Source organism: Zonotrichia leucophrys, chromosome 2 (genome assembly GCF_028769735.1).
Source record: "Zonotrichia leucophrys gambelii isolate GWCS_2022_RI chromosome 2, RI_Zleu_2.0, whole genome shotgun sequence".
NCBI classification, from domain to species: Eukaryota; Metazoa; Chordata; class Aves; order Passeriformes; family Passerellidae; genus Zonotrichia; species Zonotrichia leucophrys.
Genome location: NC_088171.1, coordinates 20,066,987 through 20,080,141, shown reverse-complemented (window position 1 = coordinate 20,080,141; position 13,155 = coordinate 20,066,987). Strand labels below are relative to the sequence as shown.

Sequence of the window (13,155 nt, the reverse complement as noted above, 5' to 3'; positions counted from 1 at the left end):
TATCATTAGTAATTAATATAACTCTAAGGCTGACCAAAAGATGGAACAGGAACCTGGCAAATTTGTGTTTACTTTTAAAGAAGTTATTTTATGGAGGCATCATATAGACATTAACCATAGCACTCATTCAAAACTCTATATAATGAATAGAAAAAAAACTTCTTTTCATATCTAAGATACTATCACTAGTTGGTAGGTAAAATGTCAGTTTCAATCGGATTTTGTTGGGCTTTTTAGATTAAGGGCTATGTAAGGAATTTTTAGTAGATTTGTTTTATAGTCATGAGTGGTTACTGAATAAAGAACAGTGTAATAAACTGATCCTGTATCTGAGGATTTAAATCTCTTTCTTCCTTGTGTTCTCTGCAGATATCACCCAATATTCACTTGCCTCCTCTCCCAGGTTCTCACAAAGCTCATCTCAAATCCAACTCATGTTTGTCATGAAGTGAGCTCTCCAGATAAGAATAAATACGCCCAGACTTTGACTGTGCTGCTTACTCTTGCACTGATAAAGGCAATCTCTTGTGGCACCTCTGAACACCATTAAATGATATCCTGAGTTCAGGATAGTTGGTTTAAATAAACAATACAGAAAAGCCAAGAAAAATACCATTTACTACAAAAGCTATTGTCTTAGAACATAGTGATATTATTCTATTAATTTTTTTACCTTTTAAAAGGTAAAAGTCTGACGAAAATGCTTCTCTAGGGGTTTTTGTTCATGCCTGTTGAGCAAAACACACATGTGCAGCTCCATCAGGAATAAAGATAGATAGCTATTTTGAACAAAGAGTGTGAGAAGTCTTAAATGCCAGTGATATTCAATTTGCCTATGCTAGTGCGCAATTTTAAAATACCATCTAAACAATTCAATGCATTTTCAAAAATTTTCCACATTTTGTTAACTGTGTAGAAGATTCAAATCAAAATGCTCTGTTTTCCTGTTTCTTCCAGCCTCTACACTGTTCAATATGTGTTTCATTGTTTAGGTTGGACACTTCTCTAGCGGCCCAAAGACAGAACGAATTATCAGCTTTTAAAGTCAAGGGAGCTTCAGTCAAAGTTCCAATGAATGCAGGCTCTTCCTAAGAGCTAAGAGTAAATATTGACAAAAGATTAGCTTGCAGAGTGACAGAAGAGATGTTGCAGCCTTGATTTTTTATTTACTTATCATTAACCTTGCAGTATTTCCTCTCCATTGAATTTTACTTAGTTGCCAATGGTTTCCTCTCTTTAATCACTTTACATACTCTTAACTTGAGGAATCCTGTACCTCTTGACTGTACTCTGAGCTGATTTGGACTGATTTTTGTAAAGTAGTATACATGTCAAATAATGCTTTTCATTACTTTCTCAACGAAGTTTATGTCAGAAATCTAGCTATAACATATATCACTACACACTAGCTATAGCACAATGAAAAAGTGAATGATTGATTTACTAATTTGTGTAGAATACTTGTATTCAGGATGTGAGGTTTGTTGGCCAAGAAGCCAATCATGATGTCCTGAATGTCATGGATTGCATGTCTGTGATACAATCACAGCGTATGTGATCTAGAGGCCCAGTGCTCAGTGTAAAGAGGAGTAAAGAAATTCCCAGCTCAGCCAGATGGATTTGCTCAGATTTCAATGAGCTGTGGGCTAAATTGAAGCTTTAGTTTTATATGTTAATTCTTCCCTTTTTTTTTCCCCTCATGTTCTTTCTTTTTTCTGTATTTTTAATCTCTAATTATTTACATGACTGCTTTAACTTGGGTGTTGACAGCAATTAATGTCCAGGGAACATTTAGCAAATTAAAAAATTAGGTATAAGTCTGATTACTTTTTATTCAGTTGTCTTTTGCATGCTTGTACTCAACTATCAGTGGACAGAGGGTTTGCAGGACACAAGTTTACACTTGCATACTTTGTGGTTTTCTTCCCTTCCTTCCTTATATTGTGATCCAAAGTCCTTTTGAGGCTTGAAATTTACCTCAGTTGTCATCACAGTGCTCTGCCATTGGGAATCAAAGGCAATATGATCTGGCCACAGCTGAGGAATGAAACCTGGTGGGACGGATCCTGTGCCTGGAGTGCCCTGTTGGATGGTTCCAGGCTCTTCAGGAGGGACAGGCAGGGCAGGAGAGCTGCAGGGGTGGCACTCTATGGAATAGAAGGGGCAGAATGTATGGAGCTCAGAGCTGCCAATGGCACAGCTGAGAGCCTCTGGGTAAGAATCAAGGGACAAACAAATAACGCAGATGCCATTGTGGGAGTCCACTGCAGACCTCCTGCACAGGACAATGATGAATTATTCTTTGAGGAATTAAGGGACTCTTCCAAGTCAACTGCCCTTGTCCTTACGGGAGACTTCAACTTGCCAGAAATTAACTGGGAACATCACACAGCTGGTACAACCCGGGCCAGAAGATTCCTAAAAACCTGAATGAAAACTTTATGGAACAGGCTTGGAAAGATGCCCTCCTTGATCTACTCCTTGTCAACAGGGTGGATCTTGTGGACAAGTGGAGATTGGAAGCCATTTTGGCCACAGTGACCAGGAAGAGATCAAGTTTAAAGTCTCTGTTAACAGAAAGAAAAATGCAAAAACCTCGACTCTGGGCCTTCAGAAGAGCAGACTACAGACTACTCAGGGAGTTAGTGAGTAAGATCCCTTGGGAAAAAGCTTTTGCAGGTGCTGCAGTCTATCAGTGCTGGTCACTTTTTAAACCTCACCTCCTAAGGGCACAGGAGCAGGCAATTCCCAAATGTCAGAAGTCAAGCATTCATGGCAGAAGGCCATCTTGGTTGACAGGACTCTTCTCTTGAAAATAAGGATGATAAGGAAGATGTATGTACAGTGGAATCAAGGCTACATGACATGGGAAACACCCAGAGCCACTGCTGGCCACTGTAGGGAGAAAATTCATATGGCCAGAGCTCAGTAGAGCAGAGCTGTGGGGGACAATAAAAGGAGTTTTTTCAAGTATGTTAATATTAAAACCAACATTGTTCCATTACGGGATGAGGATGGTCTCCTCACAAATAGGGACAGAGACAAGGCAGAGGTGTTTAACACATTCTTTGCCTCTATCTTCAACAAGGATGATGGACCAAGGGTGCACTGAGCTGGAGGACCATGACTGCAAGAATGATCAACTCCCAGTCAACCCTGAAATGTGCAGGAGCTGCTGCTCTGGGTGGATCCCTAGAAATCTACGGGGCCTGGTGGGATTCATTCAGGAATCCACAAAGAGCTGGATGATGTCATCACAGAAACTCTCTCAATGATTTTTGAGCAGTCTTGGGAATATGGAGAAGTCCCAGCTGACTGCAAGCTGGTGTAAGCTGTCTGAACTTTCAAGAAAGGCAAGAAGGAAGACCCCATGAGCTAAAGACCTGTGAGTCTCACTTCCATGCCTGGTAAAGTTACGGAGAAGTTTATTCTGGGAGGTATGGAAAAACACTTTAAAGCCAACACACTCACTGGTCACAGCCAGCACAGCTTCATGAGAGGAAAGTCCTGCTTATCCAACCTGATTTCCTTTTGTGACAAGGTAACCCATGGGGCTGATCAAGGGGAACCAGTTGATGTAATGAGATTTTTGCATTTCAGAAAAGCTTTCAGTGCTGTCTCTCACAGAGCCCTTCTGCACAAGATGTCCAGCTCACAGCTGGATAAACACATCCTGTGATGGGTGAGCAGCTGGCTCATGGCTCAGGCACAAAGGGTTACAGAGCATGGAGTGGCATCAGACTGGTGACCTGTCACTAGCGGGGTTCCACAGGGCTCCATCCTCGGCCCTGTGCTCTTCAACAGCTTCATCAGTGACTTGGACCAGGACTGGAAGGGACATTAAGCAAGTTCACAGATGATACAAAAGGGGCAGGAGCGGTTCACTCCCTCGAAGGCAGAAGGGCCCTGCAGAGACCTCAGCAAATCACCAACCATTGAATCTCAGCACGGGAAAGTGCTGGATTCTGCACCTGGGATGGGGCAGCCCTGGGTGTACAGACAGACTGGGGAATGAGAGGCTGGAGAGCAGATCTGTGGAAAGGAACCTGGGGGTTCTGGTCCATGGCAAGCTGAACCTGAGCCAGCAGTGCCCTGGCAGCCAGGAGGGCCAACCCTGTCCTGGGGGGCATCAGGCACAGCATGGCCAGCAGGGCAAGGGAGGGATTGTCCTGCTCTGCTCTGCTCTGCTCTGCTCTGCTCTGCTCTGCATTGGGGCAGCCTCACCTCAAGTGCTGGGCGTGATTCTGGGTGCTACAATATAAGAAAAATATTTATTAGAGAGAGTCCAAAGGAGGGTAACAAAGGTGGTGGCTGAGGTGACTTGGTCTGTTCAGCCTGGAGGAGATTGAGGGGAGACCTCATGGCAATCTACAACTTCCTTTTGAGGGGAAGAGGTGGGTCAGGCACTGATCTCTTCTTTGTCATGACCAGTGACAGGACCTGATGGAATGGCCTGAGGTTGTGCCAGGTGAGATTTAGGTTGGAAAAGGTTCTTCCCCCAGAGGGTGGCTGAGCACTGGAACAGCTTGCCAGCACAGTGGTCACAGCACCAGCCTGACAGCCCAAGGAGCATTTGGCAATACTCACAGGCACAGGGTGGGACTCTTGGGGATGGTGCTGTGCAGCTCTGGGAGTCGGACTCGAGGGCCCTCGTGGGTCCCTTCCAACTCAGCAGATTCTGTGATTCTGTGATATGAAGGTAAGGAATGAAACACTGGGATGACTCTTCCCAGATGGACACAATGATACATTGTCGAGCATGACTACAGGAGGCTTGACAAGAGATGAATAAAATTTTACTTTGGTGATTCTCTGGGGGCAAAGGATTTTAAGAAGTCTAAAATGACATTTCAAATTAGGCCTTCTTAACCTCAGGCAAAAGAGCCTTTCTCCTGTATTCACCTTATAGTTAAAAAACTTGCTAACATATGTGGACTCTGAAGCTCGAAGAATGTTAATAAATTCAGAGCTTATGCATTAGTGGCTGTGTATGTATTAATAGTAGTTAATATGTCACACACTGAAGAGCAGTATGGGTGTATGTGGTTAAAAATTAACATTCTTTCGAGTTAAGATCCTATTTTGAAGGTCATATCTTTTGCCTTCATGTTCTCAGCCTCCTTGGAGGTATGTCAGAGCTTTATTTTGCTGGTTCAGCTGCTTAGAAACATACATGTACACTTACATCACACACATGCACATACCTATGTCATTTTTTGTTGTTTGTTTTACTTCATCTTGGGTGTTTAAGATGGATAATTTCACAAATCTGTTTCAATGGTCACACAGAGAGTTGAGCTGGTGCTATCAAGCCAAGGAATGACCTTCAGGAAAAACACGAGGGAGGAAGAAACAGCTGCAGATCTTCAGCAAACACATAATAGTATGTGATCAGAGCATGGAAAATGCACCTTGACTCCTCTTGATTCAACTTAAATTATGTCCTTGATTTAACTAAAATTATGTATTTGCTAGTAAATTAAATAAGGTTGTGACTGATTTTTAGCATAAAGACCTACCAGCATGAAAAGATCTGCATTCCTGTCATTTAACTCTGCCTCACTTCAAGCTGACAGTATGTAGACTCTTAGCATGAACTGAGGATGATTTCTAAATACTGAGCCCTAGCTGGGGTGGTCTGAGAAAACACTAATTATTGGTGAGGTTTTTAAAATGATGGGCTGTATTAGGGATTTTATCTGAAAGCATTCACTGGCACACACATCTGGCAGCAGATTTCCTTCAGATTTTGATCTTCTGCTCATCCCCCTATCTGCTTAGCAGAAGGAAATAATATGAGAAAATAGTTAAAATGTTGAAGTTCTTGGTATTTCAGAGCTCAGGAAATAAATGGACATTCCTGGGTCACCATTTTACTTCTCTGCTTGTAACAGCACGCCACAAATAAGAGCCAGATTTAACATCCAGCCATGTTTTCCATGTACCATTTCTAGGTTTCTGTATTCACGTCACAAATGCAGTGTATGTCTTCGAACAAACAAGAAGTAAATAGGAGACAGGTTAGGAAAAAAAAGGGTTTTTGTAAAAAGAATGAGATCATCAGCTAAGTCAGCTAATGGAGCTCACACAGATTTGCTGTTTTCTTCTGGGATATAGCCCATTGTTTTTACAGGGGATTATGCTTTTAGTTTGAAATAGGCTTAACATGGTCATCAAGTAGTTTTTGTCCAGATGTTTAGGCTGAATTGCGTTTCATGAAGATGATGATTAAAAGAAGAGAACAGGTATCATTTTTCTCCTCTTCTTTTGAAGTCCTGGCGTTTGGAGTATTGTCATTGATCTCACTGTCATTGCCTAGTACTGATAGTAAAGTTATTTTTCCAAAGCTTATCCTGCTCAGCAGGAACCAGCAGTTCAGCAAGGGAAACCTAAATCGACCACAAGGGAGAAGCACTAAAATAAATAATCAACACTGACAATAAAAGTCAAAGGTGTAGAGGAAGGAGGCATTCTGGTTTTTGTCCTTCAGCAGCCAGCTCCTCAGATGAACATAAGACTGCAAAAAACGTTATAGAAAGATGGTTTAAATCACAAAAAGATACATTAAACAAGTACTTCTATCAAAAGGAAAAATAAATGAAGCCTGTAAATGACTCTGCTAAATCTTAAGTCTGAAGCAGTTCTTATTTGAAAACAGTTACTTCAAAATATGAATTTAACATGGTGTCAGACAATTGTTCTTTTCTTATTCCTGGGAATATATATCAGAAGTACAGTTTCAGATATTCATAGCTTCATCCACTTCTGACTGTGATTTGTCAAATGAATTGGGTGTTTCTATAAGACATTAAAGACTCATGCACAAATTTCAGGTAACTTCAAGCACAAAAGTACATGTTATGGTCAAGGTAATTGGTAACAGAAAGATCTTTACTTCTCTCAAGAAACCAAAGCCCTGAATACTGAGGCAGATTAACACTGGACAGGTACTTGGACTGAGTCTTGAATAATATCAGATTAACATATAATCATTTAGTGATTTAGTAAGACCTTACTATAGTTTTGTTCCCTTTTTCTTAATCTATTTTTGTAAGTCATAACAGTTTTTCTGAAGTTTTGATCATAAATCCAGAATTTTGATTAGTCCATATTTGCATATTTCCATATAGTCAGAATTAAATTGACTTTCTTGACAAAGTGTGATTAAAAAGTACAGCTTTTAAATAGATTTAAATGTGCCTATACTCCTGAATTAGACAAAGAATTTGACATTAGTGGAAATGTAAGATGCAGCCCTTCAGTAGACACAGTGAACCAGCCCTGTGAAAGTTTGAAAGATTAAAATATAGAAAAAATCAATACATAGAGGAGACAAAGTTGTACCAGAGCATTCAGTCTAAAAGGTACTCAATAATTTCAGCTTTTGTGTAGTTTAGTGGTAAATCAAGTTTACTAGGGAGCTCTGGAGAGTCAAGACTTTGAAAGATTGACCTTCTCATGTTATGTCAAGTATTTGTACTCAGTATACTCAGTATTTATACTCAGTAAATTCAGTTTTAGAAAGAGTGTGCATGTCTTGATGAAATCCACAGTTCAAGTTTACTGCTGAATAGGAATGAAGAGCTGATGCATGCAGAAGCACTCCGGGCTTTTATGCTGGTTGAAAGATACAAAGAAACTTTTGATAGTGTTTTAGAAATATTTTGGAACAAAATGTGTATGACAGGGTTGAGGACATGACAGAGGGACAAATATGTCATTACTGTTTTCCTTCACTGTCTTCTGTACAGAATTGTTCTCATTCCATTTTTGTGTATTCAGGGAAATATAGACTAAGGATGATAATAGAGGATAGGATGTAAAAATATCAAATATGTAATACCTGTTGCCAAGTTCCTTTGGTCCATTACTGGTAGAAACTCGTCTTTACACAGATGTATGAAAGGAAATGTAAAAGCTTAAAATTGCTGCAGCTAACAAAATATACATTATTGCAATTGCTTTTGATAAATTAACATCTCAGAAGAAAAGTGTTAAATTATATAAATTTTAGATATAATATTAGCACCAAAAACTCCCAGAAGCGGGGCATCAATCTTCAGATACCAGTATTTCAACACAACTTTACACAACTGTCCATCCTCCTGTAACTGATCTTGTAGGGTTGGTTACTGTTCACAGGAAATAAGATGGTCTACACCTAGCAACTTAAAAAATTCATCAACTGTAACACTAGAAACCATGTTCATATCATAACAACTGAGTTTTATTTAGACTATATTCAATTAACTGCTCTCATATATGTATGAAACCCTTTTATTAAACATCTAAGTGAAATCATATGATTTTCATGGATAAGCAAGGACCTATAAGACTCAAAAATCCCTGATATTGAAAGATGTCAAAAGAGGAAAGTGATCAAAAAGAAGAATACACTTGGAGATCTTTCCTTGCAACGAGAGTGAGAAGCTTCTTCAGCTTCTACCCTTTAGTTTTAATAGGCAGAATCTTCTCTGGTTTTCCCTCAGAAGTAAGTAAAATGGTATAAATTCTGTCTCTTCTGCAAGACGGATATAAATATACTTATTTTAGTCTTTGTATTGCTGCAGGAAGTCAAATATCCTGCACAGCCACCAGCAATGGTGTAGACAGACATAATGTAGGAAAATGAAAGGTAGACCTCACTTTCCATGGATTGTCCAACTGCTGGATTTTTTTCCTTTTATCTTACTGATCTTCAATAGGAACTAACTTTTTAAATATATCTCATAAGTTATTTTCCTGCATCTCAACATATTTCTTCTTCATCCTGGTCATGTAGGGTCACAAGTGCTTTTCTCTCAACTACATTGCTTAAAATAGTGAACTCAAGGAAGCTTCAAGAAATTAAAAAAAAATATTAGTCCTGTTTTCCCTGCTTTGTAATACCCAGAAAGGAAGAAGGAGTTACAACTCTCCAGCCACAGCTCAGAGGATTTCCTTTAAGTATTCTGATTCCAGATGAAGAAACATAATTTTTCCTGCTAAAGTTGGGAATTAGTTAGTTAAGTACCCAGCTTGCTTTCTCCGTGTTTGATTTGGGTTTGGTGGGGTTTTTTGGTGCGTTTTGTTTGGTTGGTTTGTTTGGGGGTAGGGTTGTTTTCTGTTTTTTTAATAGTCATCACAGAGAAAAAAGAATGTATTATTTCCTGAGCTGCTTCAGCAAATGAAGGAACTGTGTATCTCCCAACATGTATCAAGTTACTTTTGGTTTTTTTCAGTTAAAGCTGAAATATTTTTACAGCTTTTAAGGGGTTACATAAGGCAATGAGTTAATAGTTTTTCAATGCTCTCTTTTAAAACTGTCAACATGCACATAATGAAGCTGAAATTAAACAATCACTATAAAGGGAAAATCTCACCTCAGACGTGACAAGAAACTGCAGAAAACTGTAACTGCAATATTAGAAGATGACCTTCAAGTCTTTGGGTTTATTTCTGGAAAAACAAGTCATATTTATGTCTGATGGCTTGTATCATTAAAACTGATACACATCTGTTCCATAACTAATCATCTGGAAAGGCCAATTAAAAAGAGTAGTATAAAATGGTAAATTTAGTATCTATCATCAATGTAGCAATGAAGTACTAACTAATCATAGGTAAACCTTAAAATCAAATTAGGAAGCAGGTTAATATATTAAAATCCAGCTCATCCGTACGTGTCACCATTTGATACCATTTCTAGTTATTCTTTCCTGCTAGTTTTCCAGTGGTTTTTCCTTTTCCCTTTTCATTAGAGACCTCTCCATCAAATTCCTTTCTCATTTGTACCAGTGTAAATCTGAAATAAACCCTTTATATTTAATTGCATTATTCCTGATTTACTTTAGTGAGCCTGAGAACAGAATATGACCCTTTTTCTTTAGCTGTAACCAAACTGTCCTTCTTAATTTTTAAAACACACAGAATCAAGCTTGGGTAGAAAAAACTCTCCAAAGTTTGAATAGACCAAGTTTTCTTGTTAGGAAGAGACATCCATTAAAGAAGACAGTGTTCTGCCTTCCTATTTTGTAGGAAGGTGCTGCACTGAAAAGTCTGGTATTTTAAATTACCTGCCAAACAGAATTTAGCTCTGAATACCTCAAAAGTAACCTGATCCTGCAATGGAGGAAAAGGAAGCAGTTGCTTTTATGAGGTATCTTCCTGAAAATGGTCACTGAGGAAGACTTTGTTCTGAACCTGCAGTCAGCTGTGTGGCTTGTTGGGAACAAGATCCAGTGACACCTCAGGATTTCTTTAGTGAGTCCTGCCCAACAGCACCATGAGTCCCAGCAAAACATGGCTGTGGCTGTGCTGTCCCACCAAAACACCCCTCAGCAGCATGAAGTCCCCTTTGTGATTGAAAGGAAATAAAAATGGGGTATTATAGGAACAGAAAATCAAATGCAGTGTTTATATTCAGAATAAAAATCATAAAGTAAAATTATTTTGCTTTTGAGCTGTCAATGAAAATACAGACTGTAATTTGTTTTCATTGATTCTCCTCTCATTTTCCTGCAATGTTTCTATATAAATTTCTGTATTTGTAGCCCTCCTTCCAAGCAGATTGTAATTCTTGTCAGTAAAAAGAAATAAATCAGTATATTTGGCAGATAAAATTTTCAATAGGGAAAAAACTTTTTAGGAAAGATTTTTCTTCTCACTGACTCTATGAAGGAGTTTCCCTATTTTCCTGAAAGCTATTCCCTTTGACATATTCTCAGAGTGGTCACCCAAAATCTGAGCCTTACATGACATTAATTCATGCGAAAATACAGATTGTTTAAAGCACTTTTCCTCCCTAAAGATATCATAACAATACAGGAATTTTTTTTATCTACCCTAGAAAATAAGTGTTTCTTTTCTCTGCTTATTAGCTGTTTTTAAAACAGGCACCCAAGATCCTAGTGGAAACTGGTTAGGACTTCTTAAAGCTCTTGTACCCAAAGTTCTTAAGAGTTTAAATAAAAATGTTGCTTCTATTTGAACCATTAAAGTAAACTACTCAAGTAGAAATTATGGCACTTGAAATAGGAAGTCATTATTTTGTGAGTCCTGCATAAGCGTGCCAGAATTTTATCCTAAATAATTTTTAAATTAAAGTTCCTGTCAACTCTGCCACATATTTTCCCACAGCATAGAGTATATTGGAAAATCTCTCTGCAGAACTAGGAAGGAAGGGCATTGAACAGATCCTCTAGAGGTTAGTGGAGCAACAGTTCTTTATGTGACAAATCCAATAATCAACCATTTTAGACAGGAGCTATTTCATCCTCTTCATTGCTAAGAGTAGTGGTAATTGTTTATGTGTTTGAGAACAGTCATCCCCCATAAATTTAGAAAGAGGTATTAATTCCTCTGACTTTTGCTGCTGCTGAACTGTGCCTTTCTATTCCTGCAACAACTACAGGGAGTGTGGTTTAGTATGAGAGGTCAAAATTGCAGGATATTTTTAGATCTTTTTATTAACAATTTACTGTAGTACCCCTCATAAAAGTTTCTTTTTTTATTGCTGTTGCAGCGACGTCCAAGCAGATGGCCAGCAATGAAATTCAGAAGAGGATCTGGACATCCTGCCTATGCTGAGGTGGAACCAGTGGGAGAAAAAGAAGGGTTCATCGTATCAGAGCAGTGCTAAAATTTCTGGGACAGAACACCAGTACTGGCCTACAGGTGTAAGACATTTATTTTGCCTCTCTTTAAAGAAAAGGAGCCCTAAGCTGCTGTAGCCTGATAGAAAGAAGATTCTGGATAAACTTTGTCCAAGAAGAAAAACTATCTAAGATACCAGGTTACTACTGCACAGTAGTTTTTGTTAGTGGACTGAGACACAATGGTTCATGCAGAACACTTGTCAGTGGACACCTACAGTATCAGAACCATGGCACAAGTGCCGTGTTATTTGCTTTAGGTGTGGGGATGCACAGTAATCAGAAATATAATAAAGCTTTGGTGCGCAAGGGTGTTGCCCTTTGGTTCAAGTCTTCTTCTCTGTTATCTCCAAGACTGAGGAAAAAATCTGTACCATTTCAGTGCAAAGGGCATTGATCACAGTGTGATTGAGAAAAGTATCTTAAGACAGGTAAAGAAGAAGAAAAGGATTTTTCCAACATTTATATAAGCAGATGTGAAACACAATTTTCAATTCTAAATTGACCTGCCAACCTGAGTGAGTCACAATGTAAATGCTTTCCAGGAATAATACCATGTTTCTTGTACATTGCTGATTACTAGGCTGCTAAACAACTCATGATACACAGATTGGTAAGAACTGAAGACAGCAGAGAATTTTCATGATGGTGAAATTATTTCATGGGAGTTCACAATGATGTTTGGCTGATTTTCAATTTCAGCATTCCCTAAAAAGTGAATTATCAGGTTTGTATTAAGGTGTATTTTTCATTTCTCAGCAGTAGGTTGAAGTAAAGGCAACAGATCCTTTTAGCTGCCAGAGAGCTTATGGACCATTTCTTAGGCAATGGGGTAAGAAAAATAAGATTTAAAATAAATGGGTTTCTATTCTTTGCCATTTCATTGTGAGTCCTTACTGAGAAGCACCATAGACTTCAATGCACCCCTTCCAGAGATTCAGATACAAGTGTTATTGAACCCTGCTGATTCATACAGTGGTTTTGTTTAATGCACATAGTAGTTGCATAAATATATATATAAATATATTTTTTTTTATAGCTAACACAAGGCGGGTTCTTGTGACTGTTAAGACTGCATTTTTGTCATCCAGACAAAGGAAATGAATTGCATTACTGCATATTTCCACTGAGTTGTAAAATAATCCTTAATGTTAGAATATTTTTATGTTGTGTAGGGAAGGTGGTTCATGTAGTTGCAGTCCATAAACTTTCTGCCTATTGGAACCATTCTTTCTGTAAAATTGACCCTTTCCCTCCCTGCACAGGGAAAGCCAACACTATAAATTCACACCATCAAAAACAGTTACTCCTTTCAGGGAAGGGGTTAATATACATAGAGACCCGGAGCTTCCCTGAGGAGTGGAAATCTAAATGCTTTGATGATCTGGGCCTGAGGTATTGAAATATAAATTTCAGGTACGGCATGTACGTTTCATAGCAGTCATTTACTATCAATTTTTTACATACTGTACAAGGCACTTGAATGATTTTTAAGTGAGGTAGACAACATTTGTGGTTTTGG

At 38.7% G+C, this 13,155-nt stretch overlaps 1 protein-coding gene across 1 annotated transcript in view; it reads left to right on the top strand.

Moving 5' to 3' along the window:
* The window catches only part of PLXDC2 (plexin domain containing 2), a 259,049-nt gene extending 247,107 nt beyond the window's left edge, over positions 1 to 11,942 (top strand). The window contains exon 14 of the mRNA XM_064704157.1: positions 11,504 to 11,942. Coding sequence (XP_064560227.1) covers positions 11,504 to 11,620 — 117 coding nt within the window. The 3' untranslated portion in view covers positions 11,621 to 11,942. The remainder of the gene's footprint in view (positions 1 to 11,503) is intronic.
* The last annotated feature ends 1,213 nt before the right edge of the window (positions 11,943 to 13,155 follow it).